At 40.2% G+C, this 21,052-nt stretch overlaps 1 protein-coding gene across 1 annotated transcript in view; it reads left to right on the plus strand.

Moving 5' to 3' along the window:
- Positions 1-11,127, plus strand: part of STAM2 (signal transducing adaptor molecule 2) — a 102,333-nt gene extending 91,206 nt beyond the window's left edge. Inside the window, exons 13-14 of the mRNA XM_030209276.1 lie at positions 4,591-4,772; positions 10,887-11,127. Coding sequence (XP_030065136.1) covers positions 4,591-4,772; positions 10,887-11,115 — 411 coding nt within the window. The 3' untranslated portion in view covers positions 11,116-11,127. The remainder of the gene's footprint in view (positions 1-4,590; positions 4,773-10,886) is intronic.
- Positions 11,128-21,052: the final 9,925 nt, after the last annotated feature.

Consider the following 21,052-nt stretch of genomic DNA (forward strand, 5'->3'; position numbering starts at 1 on the left):
TTTATCCAGTTGCAAACTATGCCAAAATATTTCACAGGACCCCAAAGTCATCCACAAAGGAAAGCTATTCAACATAAAGGGATCTTTCACTTGCTCATCTTCCAATGTGGTATATATCATTCAATGTAAAAAATGTAACGAAGGATGCTATATTGGAGAAACAGGCCAGATGCTTAAGACAAGATTCAATTTACATAGACATCACATGAACAATGCTGGTGCCAGTAGGGTTCCCACACCTGTTGGTCAACATTTTACAGGACCAGGACACTGTACCAGTGACTTCACAGTGAGAATCCTGAAAGGTAACTTTAAAACCATACAAGAACGTAAGACCTTTGAAGTCAGAATGATTGAATATTTTAACACCCAACAGAAAGGACTTAACAAGGATCTGGGGTTCCTAGCCCATTATAAACCATAAAGCTGTATGTCTCTGTTGATCACCCCACCCCTCACCTATCCACACCCATCCTGTTAGAATATCAATGATATGCTTTGATGTCCCTATGCATACCTCCTACCCACCCCCATCCTCCCACCCTGTCAGACTGTCATAGTAATGCTTGAATGTTTTCACTTATATACACTGTCAGCACATTTGCTTATTTCCGATCTGACGAAGAAGGGCAACCTTCGAAAGCTAATCAAGAAATGTATTAAGTTATGTCCAATAAAAAAGGTATCATCTTATTTTCTTTTCCATGTTTTATTTTGTTTGATTTCTATTGATAACAGTTACCCCTGTAATTTGTAATTCTGGGTAAAATTTAACATGAGAGCCCCACATCACATTATGAATGAACATTTACAAGTCCTGATGTGACTTTCACATATTGTAGGGTATTTTTTTTTCTACTTGAGGTTTTGATATATTTCTTATTTGAAATTGAGACCTGTAGAAGTGAAATTTTTATAGGAAGTTTGGGTGGATGTGAAGCATTGAAGAACAGAGTCATTTGGTAAAGCATTGCATACATAAGAACATTAAGCATTACCATACTGGGACAGACCGAAGATCCGTTAAGCCCAGTATCTTGTTTCCAATAGTAGGAGTCCAGGTCACGAGTACCTGGCAAGATCCCAAAAGAGTAAAAGTTAAATTTTGGGGAGTATAAGATTTTCATGAGCTTGCCTGGCTGATAACTGGAGTCTGGGATAGGAGCACAGGATGTAGGCATGTGATGTTTGTAGGATCATTCTTCAAGTCACTGGTAGAAAAAAAAGTTGGGAGAGGGGAGATATAAGAGACATGTAAATATCTCTGTATAAACATACGGAAAGTAGGTCTTTTTCAGTGGAAAGCAAACTGCAGAATGAAGGATCATAGAATGAGAGTGAAAGGGAGTAAACTCAATTAATCTCAGGAAATGTTTCTTTGCTGAAAGGGTGGTAGATGCAAGGAGCAGCATTTCAGTGTGGTAGAGATGAGAACAGTGCTTTAATTTAAGAATCTCTGAGGGAGAGGAAGGTATTGTTAAACTCAGTAGACTGGCTAGGCCATATGGCCTTAATTTGCTGTCTTTTTCTGTGTTTCTGTGTTATGTTTCTGACTCGATGCTGGGATGCAGTGCATGAGCACTGGCAAAATAAAGCTGGAACCTCCTGGCCTTAATCTCAGTAATCTTTTGATTTCTGTTTAGCGCTTCTTTTTAAAAATACCGTTGAAACTGAGCACACATCCCAACCTGGAAGTCACAATTCTGATCTCTACATTGAATTTAAGAGGAGGTTCCACATATACGTAAACCTACAAATTAACACTTGTTGAAAATTTATCCCTAAAACAGATTAGTGAAACAAATCAAAATCATGTCAAAAAAGGCAAAATGCACAAAAAATGCACAAAAAAACTTTACCCTGTGAACATCTCTAATTTAATAGCATTTTAATGTTTGACTTGCCTACCTTATTTTGGGCCCTGTTTACTAAGGTGCATTAGCAATTTTAATGCGCCTACAGTTATGGATATTGTAAGCAAGTACACGGTTAACGCACGTACATGGTTAACACGCATTAAAAACGCTAACGTGCCTATAAAACGGCTTAGTAAACAGGGCCCTTCGTTTGTTAAAATTTATAGTCTGCTTGAACTACTCAAGAATAATCCCTGAAGAACACAACACATTCTTAAAAAAAACCAAACTAATAAAAACTTCATATAGTACTAAGAAAAAAAGAGATTTTATAAAAGTAAAAAACAAAACAAAAACCCAACAACAAACAAACACATGGCATCAATACATAAATCCATAAATTTCAAAAGAATCCATAATCACAAGAATAACTTCTGATCTCCAAACACATTAAAATAGTCACAAGTATTAAGTTTGATCTCCAAACACGTGTGAAAAAAAATAATACTTTAAATTGCTTTTGGAAATTTAGGTAATTCAGTCCTGAGTACCTGACACTCGGTTTTACATCTATGTGGATGATGTGCAGCTACTCAATACCCATTGAACCTGACTTATCTACAGCCCTGAATAAACTGATTACCTATCTAATATCAATTCAAGTATTGATGCCATGTGTTTGTTTGTTGTTGGGTTTTTGTTTTGTTTTTTACTTTTTTTATTCTATAAAAGGAATTGCCTGCAGCCAATCCAACAGGAACTATATTGAGGGTTTTAGTCAAGTAGCATTATTTTTGTTCAGGCTTAGCTATACAATAGCAATTAAGTAGTATCCTACAAGGGACATATTACCTATATATGTACAGGATTCATTACAATAATATTTATTATCATTGCTGTTAGAGCATAAAATGTAGTGTCTATTTATTTTACTGGCCTTTTATATTTAAAACCTCTGTAAAAGCTACAGTGCTAACTTTATACCTCTTTAGAACAACTTGGAATGCTGTGAAAAATTTAAGTTGATTGTTTTTGTCGTATACTTTACTTCAAAATTGGAACTGTCGCATTAGGGGGTCCTTTTACTAAGGTGCGCCGAAAAATGGCCTGTGCTGGTGTAGACGCGTATATTGGATGTGCGCAGGTCCATTTTTCAGTGCACCCGCAAAAAAGGCCTTTGGGGGGGGGGGGGGGCGAAAATGGATGTGCGGCAAAATAAATTTGGCATGTGCCCATTTTGGGTCTGAGACCTTACCGCCAACCATTGACCTAGCGGTAAAGTCTCACACATTAACCGGGCAGTAATGGTCTACGTGCATACAATGCCGATTAACGTTCAGTTTATTTATTTATTTGTAGCGTTTGTATCCCGCATTTCCCCACCTATTTGCAGGCTCAATGTGGCGTACATTATTCCATGATGGTGATCACCAATTCCAGAATAAGAAATACATAGTTATAATGCAGGTGACAGAGTGGATTAGGCAATCAAGTAAAGAGAATTCATTTTCGTAATAAGAAATAAAAGGTATTGGGTTATAGTTCAATCGTGATAAATTAGCTTAAACAGTCAGGGATAGAGAGTTCCATTTTGTGCAGTTCTGGTATGAATTTTGTTCTCTGGTGTTTAGGATGGATCTTTGTGATACGCCTTATAAATAGGTTGGTTTTTAGTAATTTTCGGAAATTAGTTATGTTGTGTGTTGTTTTTGTGGATTTTGGTAGTGCATTCCATAGTTGCGTTCTTATATAGGAGAAAATGGATGCATTTGTTAGTTTATATTTTAGTCCTTTGCAGCTGGGGTAGTGGAGATTCAGGTTGGTAAGTCTGGTAGCATTGCACACCTGACTTTTTTATGTGGACGCACATAAAAAGTGAAATTACTGCCTGGGCCATGCGGTAGCTGGGTAGTAGTTCAAAACTGATGTGCCTATGTGTCTGGGGGGGGGGGGACCCCCTAAGTTTTCCTCCTAAGTTAATAGTAGAAAGTACAGAGATTTGATGTGAAAGAATGACTGGAAGACAATCTAACTTGATTTCCAACATATGTTTGAAGGTTTATTTCTTTTATGTGTATTTTTAGTATGAAGTAGCAGGCAGATAAGCCATCAGCTGTGGAAGAAGAAAAGTAAGGGGTCCCTTATGACTAGAAAATATATACCAACATATAGATATTTACTTTTTTTTTTTACTTTGTTTCAAAATATGCATATATATAAAGTAGGCAAAAACGTAAAGGAATATTTTAAAGGATTACTAAAACAAAGCACTTGCAGAAAGACCAAAGCTACAAAAGAAAGTGAATTCTACATTAAAATATAGTTTTAGATATTCCTTAGGGAAAGAGAACCCTAAAACATTGCTACTTTAGATTTCCTTTCACTAGCCCCACAGTGAATTGGGGTTTTGATTCTGTTTTTTCCTATTGGTCTACGCAGCAAGGTTGTTCTTGTTTGTGAACCTTCTCCCATTGCCTTTAATGTAAGTCTTGTGATACTTGAGAAATGGCCAAAAAATTAATTCCATGGTTTATTCTATAACTCTGTGCACAATGTCAGCTTTTGCCTGTTTTTATGAAGGTAGATAAATGCCTTCAAGTCTTAGACATTTAATTGAAGGCTAACCTAATAGATTAAATAAATGTGCTAACATGTCATACTTTAGCCATTACACTTGGGGTCTAACGTAAACCACTATACTATTTCATGTGGAATTTTCTGTTTGTGTAAACAGGTATATGTGGGGCAACCACACGGAGGGAACTATATGGTACAGAATGTTCATCAAATTCAGCAGGTCCCTCCTCCCCAAGGATACAGTCTAGGACCTGATTCCCAGATCGGCCCTTTGCGGTCCTTGCCTCCAACCATAAATTCAACAGTGGCCAGTCAGAATGTTCAGCCTCCATATCTAAGGTATTATTTCTTAAATCATTTTAGCTACTAAGAAATATTTATCCTGTTTTTTCATGTTTTGTTTTTTTTGCTGTTTCCTTTAAAATTAAGATAAATTAATAGTATTCTAGGAATTTCATATTTGGAGAGTTCATAGGCATCTACTAGAATGCTTAGGACAGATGTCGAAGAATATCTTTGACTGTTTGCCTTCTGGAGCCTTGTATTTTAAGGCAAACCTGTTGAGAGATATTGCTTGACTTTGAAATGTATTGCTATTAGCTAGTTTAATATGATATAACATACCTGAAAATATCAAGTACAGTAGAGTCTCAATTAACCAACCAGTTATTTGACCCTCCGGATTAACCAATGGCCAGTTCACCAGGCTCCACCCATTCTCCCTCCTTCCACACCTCACGACTCCTGCCCCCAAAGTACTTCCTGCCCCGCCCTCCCTTTCAAACAGATGCAGCTCCCTTGCTCACAGACCCCCTTAAGTTCTTCCCCACTAATCTGCTCAACCACAACCACATGGGGGGGGGGGGGGGTTCTTGGAGGCTTGGGCCTCACTGTGCATGTGCATCCGTTCTTGCCTTTCACTGTCATGTGAGACTCCTTGGTTTTCGAGGAGCTGATCAGATGTGTTTTGCATTGTGCTTGCCTCAGTGTTTATTCTTGAAGTTAGCGAAATATTTTTTTCGCCTGTGTGTAAGTCCTGTCACTGTTGTGCAGTCTCTGTTTCCCCCCATTAGACCTATCTAAGTAGGTTTTACCAGCCATCCTTCAAATTTTCTTTTTTCCACATTGCTAGCTTGGTGAGGGCCTTTTTTCATGCCTTGGGCTCCCATCCAGGTATTTTTTTTCATCATCAAATCATATAATTTTAATGTGACTATTTTTTCAGATGACATGTGAAAAAAAGACCCCTAACAGCTTCAAAAAGGTGTTCCTGGTACAAAAGGACCATATTCATAATAGATACTTGCCATTGGTTCCTGCACTGCTTGGGATCTGACCATGACCCTTCTCATTGTATTCTGTTTTTCTGGATGTGAAAGAGAGGGATTCATGGAAGAGAAAAGGAGAAAGGAGAGCTTTTTGACACCGATACGGTCTAGTGCCATCAGCTTCAGAAGCATCGGTCTCAGTGAGTCGTGGGAATGCATCGATGTCAAAAGTGTCTTGACCATACATTGAGCATCAGTAGAGGGACATTGGGATCAGTCATTGTCCAGGTCCTACCCAAAGAAGAGGAAGAATTCATTCTCCTCTTCAGTGCCAAGGGCTACAATGCTGATCACCCGGCATAGACTTAGTTACATCGACATCACCCCTCATCAGTGCATGGCACTGAGGTCACTGGTGTCTTACAAATGCCCTCGATGTGAGAATTACTTTTCCTCCATGGCATTAGTGAGTAGGAAATAAATTTTCTAACTGAATGGGGTCAGAGAAACAGAGCAATTTCCCTCTAAATGAAACCAGACACTTTAAAGAAAATTTTAAGAAAAATGTGGCTCCTGCGTTGAAACCTGAAGTTTCAGCTGGCTGGAAGCCCTATTTTCTGTGGCCCTGTGTGATCATAGGAGTGGCAGAGCTACTGCGGTACTTAGTACCAAGGACTCCCAGCCTACAATACATAGATGGGGAGGGGGGAGAAGAAATTTATGGGACCGGGACCATACCTTGGTCTTCTTCACAAATAATGTTCCTCCGGCTCCTGGACTGGGCTCACGCATGCATCACGCTAGCTCCGCCTCAGACAGCCCAGTCCTTGATGAGTAAGTGAAGTCCTCCTCTTGCGTATCGCTCGGATGGGAATGATGACATCATGCGGGGTGGGCAGAGAGGGGTCTATACTCGGGAGGATAATGGTAAAAATGTAGGCATTCGATTTACCACAGATACAGGCGTTATTACCGCTCCCGTGGGGAAAGGGAAGGGAAATGGGACTTGATATACTGCCTTTCTGTGGTATTTTGCAACTACATTCAAAGCGGTTTACATATATGCAGGTACTTATGTTGTACCTGGGGCAATGGAGGATGAAGTGACTTGCCCGCAGACACAAGGAGCTGCAGTGGGAATCGAACCAAGTTCCCCAGGATCAAAGTCCGCTGCACTAACCACTAGGCTACTCCTTCACTCAGCTGCCCTTTCCTTTGTCATCCTTGTTGTGACTGTTTATTTTTTTTCAGCAATAACAGCATACCATAGATAGAAAATCCATTGCTCTGCATCCTTTAGTATCAAAATTCACAAGGGGCACCATGAACACTGAACCTCCTCTATGGACTCCTTCTCTAGCTTGGGATCTCAATATAGATCGTTCTTGTCTCATGCAATAACCCTTTGAACCCTTGGGTTAACTTCCTTTAAATACCTAATGTAGAAAACCATCTTTCTCATTGCATAGCCACAGCCAGATGAATTGGTTGATTCAAGTACCGGTCTACTACCTTCTGTACACAGTTTTATAAGTTTTCTTTGGACCTATCCAAAATTCCTCCCTAAAGTTGCACTAGAATTCCATCTCTAACAGTTCAATAGTACTACCATCTTTTTTTCCAGGGCCACATGAACATACATCAGAATCAGCTCTACATTCTTTAGGTTGTAGACAAGTGCTTCTGTTCTACCTCAGATCAACCAAAGCACTTTGGAAGTTGTCTCAGTGATTTATTTTTAATTTACATGCTGTGGGAAAACCAAGTTTTAAATGAACCCTTTCCAGCTGGGTTGCTTTTTGTATTTCCTTCTATTACCTTCAATCAGGTAGACAACCACCAAATTGAGGGGTCCTTTTACAAAGCGTTAGTAAGCTCAACGCGGGCTTACCGCTTGTTAAAAAGGAAGTACCGCAGCAGCCCGGCGGTAGTTCCCATCCGCAGCACGCCATCATATCCAGTGCTACAAAAATATTTTTATTTTTGTAGTGCTGGTGTGTACCTGGTGGTAATCGGGCAGTGCTGTGCGCTGCCCTTACAACCACCTCAATGGGTGGCGGTAAGGGCTCCCCCCCTCCCAAATTGGCTGTGCGGCAAGTGCTTCACTTGCCGCATGGCTAATTCCTGAAAAAAAAAGAAAGACCTACCTTTTACCTGCTGCGGTAAAACGGGGCCTCAGTGCACGTAAAAAAAACGTGCTGACGCCAGCGCTGGCCCCCTTTTGCCGCAGCTTGGTAAAAGGGGCCCAAAATCAGTGAATCAACTGACAGCAAGAGCAACTTCCATTGTTAACATCAGAATAGCTTCCATCTAAGATATCTGCAAAAAAGTAACATGATCTTTTACTGTCAAAATGTTATTGTCTGGACCAACCTGAAACCTAAAACATGTCCTTTGGTCAAGCAGTTTTATGAAATCATTTTATTACTACTACTACTACTACTATTTAGCATTTCTATAGCGCTACAAGGCATACGCAGAGCTGCACAAACATAGAAGAAAGACAGTCCCTGCTCAAAGAGCTTACAATCTAATAGACAAAAAAAAAATAATAAAGTAAGCAAATCAAATCAATTAATGTGAACGGGAAGGAAGAGAGGAGGGTAGGTGGAGGCGAGTGGTTACAAGTGGTTACGAGTCAAAGCAATGTTAAAAGGTGGCTTTCAGTCTAGATTTAAAGGTGGCCAAGGATGGGGCAAGACGTAGGGGCTCAGGAAGTTTATTCCAGGCGTAGGGTGCAGCGAGACAGAAGGCGCGAAGTCTGGAGTTGGCAGTAGTGGAGAAGGGAACAGATAAGAAGGATTTATCCATGGAGCGGAGTGCACGGGAAGGGGTGTAGGGAAGGACGAGTGTGGAGAGATACTGGGGAGCAGCAGAGTGAGTACATTTATAGGTTAGTAGAAGAAGTTTGAACAGGATGCGAAAACGGATAGGGAGCCAGTGAAGGGTCTTGAGGAGAGGGGTAGTATGAGTAAAGCGACCCTGGCGGAAGACGAGACGGGCAGCAGAGTTTTGAACTGACTGGAGAGGGGAGAGGTGACTAAGTGGGAGGCCAGCAAAGAGCAGATTGCAGTAGTCTAAACGAGAGGTGACAAGGGTGTGGATGAGGGTTTTGGTAGAGTGCTCGGAAAGAAAGGGCGGATTTTACGGATGTTGTAAAGAAAGAAACGACAGGTCTTGGCAATCTGCTGGATATGAGCAGAGAAGGAGAGAGAAGAGGTCAAAAGATGACCCCAAGGTTTCGAGCTGAGGAGACAGGGAGAATGAGAGAGCCATGAACAGAAATAGAAAACGGGGGGAGCGGGGAGGTGGGTTTGGGGGTGAAAATGAGAAGCTCGGTTTTGGTCATATTTAATTTCAGGTGGCGTTGAGACATCCAGACAGCAATGTCAGACAAGCACGCTGAAACTTTGGTTGGATGCAAGGTGAGATATCAGGGGTAGAAAGGTAGATTTGGGAAGTCATCAGCATAGAGATGGTAGGAAAAGCCAAGGGATGAGATTAATGAACCAAGGGAAGAAGTGTAGATAGAAAAGAGGAGGGGACCAAGAACAGAACCCTGAGGTACGCCGACAGACAGAGGGATAGAAGTAAAAGAGGATCCACCAGAGTGAACACTAAAGGTGCGGAGGGAGAGGTAGGAAGAGAACCAGGAAAGCACAGAGCCCTGGAATCCAAGTGAGGACAGGGTATCGAGAAGTATGCTGTGATCGACAGTGTCAAAAGCAGCGGAAAGATCAAGAAGAATGAGGATGGAATATTGACCTCTGGATTTAGCCAGTAATAGGTCATTGGAGACTTTAGTTAGCGCAGTTTCGGTTGAGTGGAGAGGGCGAAAACCAGATTGTAGTGGGTCAAGAATAGCATGTGAGGAGAGAAAATCAAGGCAGCGGTGGTGAACAGCACGCTCAAGTAATTTGGAGAGAAAAGGAAGGAGGGAGATGGGTCAGCAATTAGAGGGACAAGTAGGGTCGAGTGAAGGTTTCTTAAGGAGAGGTGTGACCACAGCATGTTTAAAGGCAGCAGGGACAGTCGCAGTGGAAGTGAGAGGTTGAGAATGTGACAGATAAAAGGAATAAGAGCAGGAGAGATGGGCATTAAGAAGGTGGGTGGGAATGGGATCAGAGGAACAGGTGGTACATTTTGAGGAAGAAAGGAGAAGTGTAGTTTCCTCAATAGTAACTTCAGGAAAGGAGGAAGGGAATGAGGGGAAGGAGAGAGAGGGAACGGACTAGTGGAGGGAGAGGTGGTGAGGTATGAGAAAGCAAGGTTTATCTTTTCATTTTGTGTATTAAAACTACCACTCACGCTTATACTCAGGCCATCAAACAAACCCCCAATCACCCTATTGCCTGGAATAGACTCCCTGTGCCCATACGCCAAGCCCCTCACTGTCCATCTTCAAATCTCATACTCAAAACCCACCCTCTTCAATGTCGCTTTCGGAACCTAACATTGTACCTAGTAACCTAGACTGTTCCAACTATTGATTGTCTACTCCAAATTATTGCTTGTCTGCTCATCCTTGTCCGTCTTGTCCTCTAGATTGTAAGCTCCTTTGAGCAGGGACCATCATTCTTATGTTTATTGTACAGCGCTGCGTAACCCTAGTAGCGCTCTATAAAGTCAAATAGGGTAGAGTAGTAGTCAATCAGGATGGCCCTCAGCTTTGGACTCACCAGTCAGGGTGTCTGCCTGGCCCACTTGTCTTCGAAAAAAGTGGGAGTTTTTTTTTTTAACCTGTAACAGGGTTTCTCCATAGACAGCTGGAGAATATAGCCACACTTGATCCTTCTGCCATTGCCTCAAATAAATAAATAAATAAATAATATAATAAATAAATAAATAAAAACTCTATTATGCAAGAGATGGTGCCACTGGGAGACTTTTGGACAGACTGATTCTGATAGGTTGACATTGCACAGGCTGAATCCCTGCACGCTGCCCTGTAATTTTTTCTTTTTAGTTTAAAACGTAATGTTCTGGAGGAGGGTGTCAATTGGAGATTTTACTAGCAAGTGTGTGGCTGCTGTCTATGGAGAACCTCTGTTACAATTAAGCAACTGTTGTTGTTTATAGTAAGATTCCCTCCCCTCTTCCTTGCACACAGTGCACAGTATTTTTGACTCATTTACATATGCTATTGTTTTAACTATAAATTAGTACATTTTGTTTTCTTTTACAGCACTGGCCATGATACAGTTGCAAATCCCACGTATATAAACCAGAGCTCAGGTCTTCAGTCAACAGTGGGCACAACAGCTTACACTCAACAGATGGGAATGTCAGTAGATATGACGGCTTACCAGAACAGTACATCAAATTTGCCTCAAGTAGCCAGCTACCATTTGTCAATGCCAGGCCACACAGCTTCACAGCAACCTTCAAATTACTACCAACAGCCCCTTCTTTGAAAACAAACATAAGCCCATATCTTGAAAGCTGATTTGCTACTAATCTTGTGATGAATGTCACCAGAGTAATGATAAAAATAGGAAATTCTGCTTCCTGTGGAGGAAGACCATAAATTAATTACCTTAAAACTATTGCACTAGAACATGAAGTAATTTATTTCAAGAGAAATTAAGTCCAAGGTTGAAGATTGGTGTGACAGATTTTAAGGGGGTTTGAATTTATGCTAATAGAACATCTTTAATTCAGGTTAAATGATCTCAAATGTAATTTTTTGTCCTCTCTTTTCCCCAAACTATGCTTGTCTTTTTTTTTCAATGACAGTTATTATTATTGTATATCATAAGATAAATCCCTTTGCTCTGGATGGTTATTAACTGTTTTAGTGCTGGTACCAATATGTCCTGTTATGATTCTGTTTAAAGCTGTTATCTTTTTTTTCTCACCTTCCATCTGGATTAAGTGACCCTAGTCAAACAACTTCTTAGTAGTTCTAAGTGCTATATAGAAATATTCTGATCCCCGAGCCAAGGGACCCATTTCCTTCTTGATAAGTACATATTTTGCTAACTTTCCATGAATCTTCTTACTCTGTATTTCCCCTATGTTCACTTGTTAATGGAATGTGTCTGGGGGTTCCACCCACAATATGTTATATACTAAAAGCTTCTTTTCTGAGTGCAGTGAGTCAAGGAAGCACTTCAGTGAATATAACATGAAGGAAATTGCTCTGGGCAGGGAAAAGGAGAAGAAGATGGAAGTAGTGATTTTTTTTCCCTGAGGTACTTCCAATTATTTGTAAAAATTGGCCATTTCTTTCATGATGGACTTTCCAGGCAAATGAAACCAGCACTAATGGTTAGATCATACTTTAAAATATTTTAGTTTTTGTTTCTTAAGATGTTTAATTATTATATTTTATGTGTTGTCGCCTCCAAATAGGTTCTTTTCTGCTATTCTATTTTCATTTGTTTTTATATCTATCTCATCAGTGTGTTGTGTGGAAGTTGAGGCAAAACAGACTAGCTATCAAGACTAGGATTTATCAATCTTTGGAAAGAATAGGACAGGATTTCTAAGTCATTTTTGGTATTCAATAAAAGAACCACATCTGCTGGAGCTAAAGAAAAAAAATTGCTGTAGGTAGCAATGGGATATAGAAATGTACTTTCTGGCATATTGGCTGCAGTGCTAAGACTGCTGCCTTCCAATAAAATGACTTGTGGTTTTTTTTTTATAGCTACACAATTTTTATTTCACTGAAGAATATTAAGGTTAAAGGGCACAATATTGATCACCAGTGATGTGTGCTGGCTTACTACCAGTTTCCTGTCTGTATTAGATTAGGAGATTTGCAGTATAGTCTTTTCGGTAAGTCTAGTTCTGTGGTTTGTATGGTGGAACTCCTCTGGATGTTACCAAACCACATTCTTGATTGAATGTATGTTCAACATAGAAAAGCCATGATCCCTTCATAAATGCTATCAGCACTATTGTGATATGCTAAGACTTATAACTTGCGTACATATTTTGTCATAGAGACATTAAATATACTTCTATGATAAATCAAGAGAACTAAGTAGAAAGCTCATATTACCATTATGACCATACGCTTAGTGTGTGGAAATAGTCCAAACTGATGACTCTTCATTGGTCGATATCAGGGGCGTATCTGGAATCCGGCGGTTAGGGGGGCCACAGCCAGAGAGGGGGGCACATTTTTGCCTGCCTCCCTCTCCCCCCCCCCCCCCCCGCCGCCGCCGCCTCTCTCCACCCCTCCCCCCGCCGCAACCCTCCCCCGCTGCTTACTTTTGCTGGCGCCGAGGTCCGACCCGCAATCTCCGTTTTTCGTCTTCCTCCGTGGCCATGCTTCCAGGAAGTAACGCTGCAGTGCTGATTCGTTGAATCCAGTTCGACGTCTGACGTCAGACGCCGAACTGGATTCAACGAATCAGCACTGCAGCGTTACTTCCTGGAAGCATGGCCACGGAGGAAGACGAAAAAACGGAGATTGCTGGTCGGACCTCGGGCCAGCAAAAGTAAGCAAGCGGGGGAGGGCTGACGGCGGGTGAGGGGGGCCAGGGCGAAATCTCGGGGGCCCAGGCCCCTGTGGCCCCCACGCAGATACGCCCCTGGTCGATATACTTCATTTCTTGTGTGAAATAATATCACTTTTTTTTTTTACAGTATTTAATACCTGAATGTATAGCCTTTTCCCCCCTGTGGTCATATCAAAACTCCATTCATATACCAACTCACATCTATTAATAACCAAGCTGAGATGTGTTGCACATTGTCTTGTAAAAAACATTACTCTGTAGCATGTGTGGCATGTAGAAACATGTTTGCTTAGGATTGAGGAACAAGGCATGAAGAAGGTTTAACCAACACTCAGTATCTAGAAAGCTACATAGAACGCCATGGAGACTCATTGGGAGCTGAGCAGAGAACTTTAAAATTCATATAAACTTCAGATTACCCATTTGGGTATTTTAGGATTGTTTTTTTAGGGCCACAAACTGTAAACAGCTAAAGGTTTCTGTGTGTGAATGAAATGTGTAATTAACACCACCAAATGTTGCGTAAACCCCTTTCAAGAATATAGGGACTTGATTCTCTTTGTATTTGTGTGTTAGCTTCTGGGGATTTTCACATAATTCTGTTCCATTTTCATCTCTTTGGCTTGAAGCATAATTACATTTATGTGCATATTTTAAACATCATATAGAAAATAATGGATGTTATAACTTTGATACACACAGCTAATTTATGTATGTGAAAATACAACACATTTCTATATGCCACCTTTCTGATATACTTTAGAAAATCCTTTTTTGTTTTATTGGTGTCTTGTTTCCAAAATTAGCGCATGCTGTCCTGAAAATAATTCTCTGAGGTAATTGCAGCTTGTTCATTTGTTAGTTCATGTGAAAACAGACACAATTCTGAAACAAGATGAATCTAGAACATGGGAAAAATGAGCAATATGTAAAATCCATTGTGAAATTCTCGTTTTGTTTTCGACAATGCTAATGGCAATTTCCTTCCTCTCTTTTTCCTCAGTGTGTAAGTTTTGTTTGTTTACTCATCATTTTCCTTTTACATGACGTTGTTAAATAGATATGATGTTCCAAGTAACATACCATCTTAAAATATTGACAACAAATAGGTTCAGTTCATAAACAATTTCAAAAGCTGCTGTTTAGAATATTTATTGCAGGGGTCCTCAAACGTTTTTCAAGAGGGTCATATAGGATATTTTAAAATCATCAAAAGAGCCTGTGAAGGGTTCTCTTCAGTTTTGCTGAGCAGAGTGGGAGGTTCTCCCTGGAAGTTTGCTAACTCAGTTGCTATGTCTACTGCCACTATTGTCTTTGGCTGGTGGAGTCTGACCACCCAACTAGCTATGCTGTTGTGCTATATATAGATAGACATATATATGTTGCACAACATCAATATAAATATAAAACTTCCTCCACAGGCTGGATTCAGCCACAAGCTGGAAACGTATGGCGGTCCAGAAAAAATGAGTTCCATATCTGGCTGGTGGGTCATAGTTTGAGGACCCCTGATCTACTGTCTGGAAATCTGAATTCTAGACCTTAAATATATTGTTCCAAACTATACGTTTGTTTAGCTTTCTCTTTCACAACAGTTTGTCATTGATATATTAATAAAGTTTAATTGGATTCAGTGTCTTGATATAGCATCTATAGCATCTGGTACTGCTATATTGTTGTTTCAAAACCACTCGAATCAAAAAAGATTAAAGATTTATAGATTTATTTAGTCATTTATTATATATAAATAGTGTATATAGACATTTGTCTGTGAAATTTTATAGCTACTGATACTCATTTTTCTTCTTTAAAAGGAATTAAAATTTGTATATATGGCAGCATTTGATGTCCTTACATTTCTTTCTTATGTTGATTTTGTGTTGTTGTTTGTCCTTAAAGAACAAAGATAATCATGACATCACAAATTTCTTTGGTTTCTGTGAGTGGCTAATCAAGAGCGATTTGTGTGTTTGAACTGGGTGTGACACACTGACTGGGAGATGCTGCCAGGGTTTGTTTGCTGTGCAGTAGCATTAAGATGTTTCTACGGCTTAGTCTATCTTTTTTTCTGTTTTGTATCTGTGGGGCAATAAAGCTTAGTAAATCAGGTCTTCTTGTGTTGCACAACGCAATTAACCAGGAAGGTAAAGATGTTGCCAGCTATTGACGCTGAGGAGATGCCTTGATCATTGTCATGGGATTCTCTGTCACCTTTCTGCTGTACAAGAGGATGATGGCAAACCATATTGCAGACTGTTGGTAGTGAAACATTTTTAATAGTTTTTTTTGTCTAATTGTGTATATGAAAGTGTCTAGGTGTTATAGAATAGTATTTTGTTTGTGCTTCTGTAAGTGTTCTATTTATTTCTGAAGCGTATTCATAATTAAACCTTATGCTGCCAAAGGAAGTGTTAAATTGGTTCAGATTTTTAGGTTTGAATGTGCTGTCTTTTAATGAGAATCACACTGATGCAAATCCAGTGCTCATTTCAATAGATATGATTCATTCTGGTATGTTAACACTAATGTATTTTATTTCTTGAGTACTGTAAAAAGTACAACTTGAAGATGGATCGTTTGCTAGAGTATGTAATCCATTTGAAGATGGGATCAGTGTTTGCCTCAATAGTTTATGTACATCATTGTTTGATACTTTGTGAAATGGGTACAAGAAAAAGCTTCAAAACTTGAAGATACTCCAGTTTCTCATGGACCCAATGCAACTACTACTTGTCTGTACTTCAGACACTGTTATCATTTTACTTCCATCTGGGGCTGCTGTACCTATCTGTTTTCTCTTCATTTCTTTACATTCTGAATTTAAACTACTTTATATACCCTCCTGTTATAGAAATAAAAAAAATAGTTATGGGCAGCAGTAGTCTATTCTTTAAAGACTGACTAAAATATTATTGGATGTGGTCATCATTTGAAATGGCTGAACCTTCCTGATGTTCTACACATTTTCTCGTGAGTGTAGTATGCTGCCCCATAATACTCCTTTTCTATCAGATTCATCAGGTCTATTTAACATCAAAGTGTGAAAAACCATCTATAATACCTCTGGTATAGAGGGTTTTAGGATTTGATATTTAACATTAGTATGACGATACTCTCATGAGTTGCCTCTTTATCAAGCCATGCTAGCAGTTCCCGCGAGGTAATTCCCGACGGAGCCCATTTACAATGAATGGGCTTTTGTCTGCATTACCGTACGGGGAGCTGCTAACACGGCTGATAAAGAGGCCCTTGGGTTGTTAGTATGTGCTGAATCAATTTAATGCCATGTAAACTTCTGAATTATTATGTACTAATTGATTTTTCTTAAAAGGAACATGTGAAACAAACGGGGGGAGGAGAACAAATGAACCCTGTGTAAGGCCCTAGTACTTTATTATCTCCAAAATTAACTTCCTCTGTTCATCTTGTGCCTGACTTATCTTTTTGTTGTATTGTCCCCCATAGATCTTTTATTATATAGTCTTCATGTGTTGGACTCTTTACAGTAAAGCTAGGAAATAGTTTGATGTAACAGTCCAAGAAGCTGGTTCTTTAGTTATTTTGGGTATGAAATACAGTGGGGGAAATAAGTATTTGATCCCTTGCTGATTTTGTAAGTTTGCCCACTGACAAAGACATGAGCAGCCCATAATTGAAGGGTAGGTTATTGGTAACAGTGAGAGATAGCACATCACAAATTAAATCCGGAAAATCACATTGTGGAAAGTATATGAATTTATTTGCATTCTGCAGAGGGAAATAAGTATTTAATCCCTCTGGCAAACAAGACCTAATACTTGGTGGCAAAACCCTTGTTGGCAAGCACAGCGGTCAGACGTCTTCTGTAGTTGATGATGAGGTTTGCACACATGTCAGGAGGAATTTTGGTCCACTCCTCTTTGCAGATCATCTCTAAATCATTAAGAGTTCTGGGCTGTCGCTTGGCAACTCGCATCTTTCAGCTCCCTCCATAAGTTTTCAATGGGATTAAGGTCTGGTGACTGGCTAGGCCACTCCATGACCCTAATGTGCTTCTTCCTGAGCCACTCCTTTGTTGCCTTGGCTGTATGTTTTGGTGTCATTGTCGTGCTGGAAGACCCAGCCACGACCCATTTTTTAAGGCCCTGGCGGAGGGGAAGGAGGTTGTCACTCAGAATTGTATGCTACATGGCCCCATCCATTCTCCCATTGATGTGGTGAAGTAGTCCTGTGCCCTTAGCAGAGAAACACCCCCAAAACATAACATTTCCACCTCCATGCTTGACAGTGGGGACGGTGTTCTTTGGGTCATAGGCAGCATTTCTCTTCCTCCAAACACGGCGAGTTGAGTTCATGCCAAAGAGCTCAATTTTTGTCTCCTCTGACCACAGCACCTTCTCCCAATCACTCTCGGCATCATCCAGGTGTTCACTGGCAAACTTCAGACGGGCCGTCACATGTGCCTTCCGGAGCAGGGGGACCTTGCGGGCACTGCAGGATTGCAATCCGTTATGTCCGTAATGTGTTTACCAATGGTTTTCGTGGTGACAGTGGTCCCAGCTGCCTTGAGATCATTGACAAGTTCCCCCCTTGTAGTTGTAGGCTGATTTCTAACCTTCCTCATGATCAAGGATACCCCACGAGGTGAGATGTTTGCGTGGAGCCCCAGATCTTTGTCGAGTGACAGTCATTTTGTACTTCTTCCATTTTCTTACTATGGCACCAACAGGTGTTCTCCCTTCTCGCCCAGCGTCTTACTTGATGGTTTGTAGCCCCATTCCAGCCTTGTGCAGGTTCTGATCTTGTCCCTGACATCCTTAGACAGCTCCTTGCTCTTGGCCATTTTGTAGAGGTTAGAGTCTGACTGATTCACTGAGGTCTGTGGACAGGTGGTCTTTCATACAGGTCGACCATTGCCGACAGCTGTCTGCATGCAGGTAACGAGTTGATTGGAGCATCTACCTGGTCTGTAGGGGCCAGATCTCTTACTGGTTGGTGGGGGATCAAATACTTATTTCCCTCTGCAGAATGCAAATAAATTCAGAGTACTTTCCCACAATGTGATTTTCCGGATTTAATCTTGTGATGTGCTATCTCTCACTGTTACCAATAACCTACCCTTCAATTATGGGCTGCTCATGTCTTTGTCAGGGGGCAAACTTACAAAATCAGCAAGGGATCAAATACTTATTTCCCCCACTGTAGCAGCCTGATAGAAGAAAATTGCCAATTATTCTTTTTCTGAGTGGACATATTACCAATTATTCATTTTTCTGAGTGTAAATTAGAACATTAAAAGAAACAACTTTAAAATGTCCCCATTTATTATAGCATGCCAATTGATTTGCACAGGTTTAGAAGTACAGAAAATGAAGTCGACTTGCATTCTGTATTTTTAGAAAAACAGTTGTTGGAAAGGTATGCGCAGTGATGGTTTGTCTTGTGTATAAAATAAGAGAAGTTAAGGCTAAAGATTAAAAAAGAAGCAAGGGCGAGTATATTACAACTAAAGTATCTTTAAAAAAAAGTGATATGTAACTAGAGCCTTTGTTGGTGAGACTCATGAGTAGATAGACTCAATGTGGCTTACAATAATTACATCATGGCAGGCACTATTTCAAGATTAGATAAACAATTGGTTACATACAAAAATGGATATGATCAATTCAATAAATCAGAAAACAGTCAGATTATCAAGTAAGTAGTGATGCATTGGAATTCCTATTGTTAATTGTTATGGTAAGCCTTGTTAAAAAGAAAAGTCTTTAGTGATTTTTGAAAGTTGGATAAATCATGAATAGTTTTCAGATCAAGTGATAATGCATTCCACAGCTGCGTGCTATGTAGGAAAAGCAGGACGCATGTACTAGTTTGTATTTTAGACCTTTACAGCTAGGGAAATGAAGACCTAGGAATGTGCGTGCTGATCTTTTAGCATTCCTGGGTGGCAAATCAATAAGGTCTGACACATATGCCGGGGTATTACCATGAATGACTTTATGAACCAGAGTGCAAACTTTGAACACAGTACGTTCTTTAACTGGAAGCCAGTGGAGCTTCTCTCTAAGGGGTTTTGCGCTTTCATATTTTGTCTTTCCAAATATGAGTCTAGCTGCAGTGTTCTGGGCTGTCTGAAGTTTCTTGATGATATGCTCTTTACAACCAGCATACAGCACATATGGGTATGCAGAGTAGGTGCAAGGGTGTGGGCACCCTATGCAACTTTAAACATTACAGTTCTCTCCCCCCCCCCCACTCCCCCCCCCCCCCCAATACAAAATGCGTTCCAAAAAGTCACCGGTTAAATTATTTGTGTAGCTGCTAGGATCTATTGCATTGCTTTTTCTGCAGTTTTTCTTTGCTGTGTCCCAGAACCTTACTGCCCTAAGTGACCACCTAGTCTTGCCTAATGATTGGACTGGCCCTGTTAGGGATCCGTAGCACTGTTGCTGTGCCTGGAGGAAATGGGCTGTGTTACTGAGAAAGGACCATATGCCTTTGTGATACAGAATGGTGAAAATTCAACAGCAGGCACTCGGGATTTAGCGCTATTTTGCTTATGTTCCTGAACGTAGTTCCCTCCGGGGCGGGCCCTGTAGGATAAATGAATCTACAAACTGTAGTGTAAGTCATAACCCCTGTTGACGCAAAATTGTGGAAACACAATTGTGTAGGACGTGACAGCGGATACCACCCATACTTCCGAAGAGAGGCGAAATTTGAGACTAAACAGGTGCCTCGATAGGTTCCGAGTTCTTGGGAAAGAGATTGCAAGAATAAACAACAGAACAGAAGTTGGAAGCAGAAGGAATTCTTTAAGGACAAGCTCTGGCCATGGCGGTACAGTGAAAAGATAAGAGAGCAAGGAGATATATAAGAGATTGCCTCTTTAAAGAAAGTAGCACATGTGAGACATTAAGAAGTGACTTTATTGACTCAAAAAACATTTTGTGGAGTTGAATGTAAAGAAGGTTTTCACAGTGCGTTATAATGTTATTAGATTATCAATTGAAATCAAACAAAAACATGGAAAGAAAATAAGATGATACCTTTTTTATTGGACATAACTTAATACATTTCTTGATTAGCTTTCGAAGGTTGCCCTTCGTCAGATCGGAAATAAGCAAATGTGTTAGCAGATAGTATATATATAAGAGAACCATCAAAGCATTTCATTGATATTCTAACAGGATGGGTGTTGGTAGGTGAGAGGAGAGTAATAAACAGAGAAAATACAGCTTTATGGTTGATAATGGGTTAGAAAACCCAGATCCTTATTAAGTCCTGTTTGTTGGGTGTCAAAATATTCAATCATTCTTATTTCAAAGGTCTTACATTCCTGTATTGTTTTAAAATTACCTTTCAGTATCCTTACTGTGAAATCACTGGTGCAGTGTTCTGGTCTTGTGAAGTGTTGGCCCACAGGGGTGGGGGTTTGACTGGCACCAGCTATTTTCATGTGATGTCTGTGCAGATTGAATCTTGTCTTAAGCATCTGGCCTGTTTCTCCAATATAGCATCCTTCGTTACATTTTTTACACAATGATATATACCACATTGGAAGATGAGCATGTAAATAGTCCTTTATGTTGAATATTTTTCCTTTGTGAATGACTGTGGGGTCTTGTGAAATGTTTTGGCATAGTTTGCAGCTGGCTGTGTTACAGTGAAACGTGCCCGTTTTTTTCCATCAGTGTTGGAAGTTTACTTCTGATCAGCTTGTGTTTTAAATTTGGTGGCTGTCAGAAGGCCAGCACTGGTGGGGATGGGAATATCTCTTTCAGTAATTCATCTTCCTGGAGTAGTGGTATATCATTCAGTGTAAAAATGTAACACATTTGCTTATTTCCGATCTGACGAAGAGGAGTGTGGTAGCCGTGTTAGTCCACTCTTAAGGTTA

The sequence above is a fragment of the Microcaecilia unicolor genome, chromosome 7 (genome assembly GCF_901765095.1).
Source record: "Microcaecilia unicolor chromosome 7, aMicUni1.1, whole genome shotgun sequence".
NCBI lineage: Eukaryota > Metazoa > Chordata > Amphibia > Gymnophiona > Siphonopidae > Microcaecilia > Microcaecilia unicolor.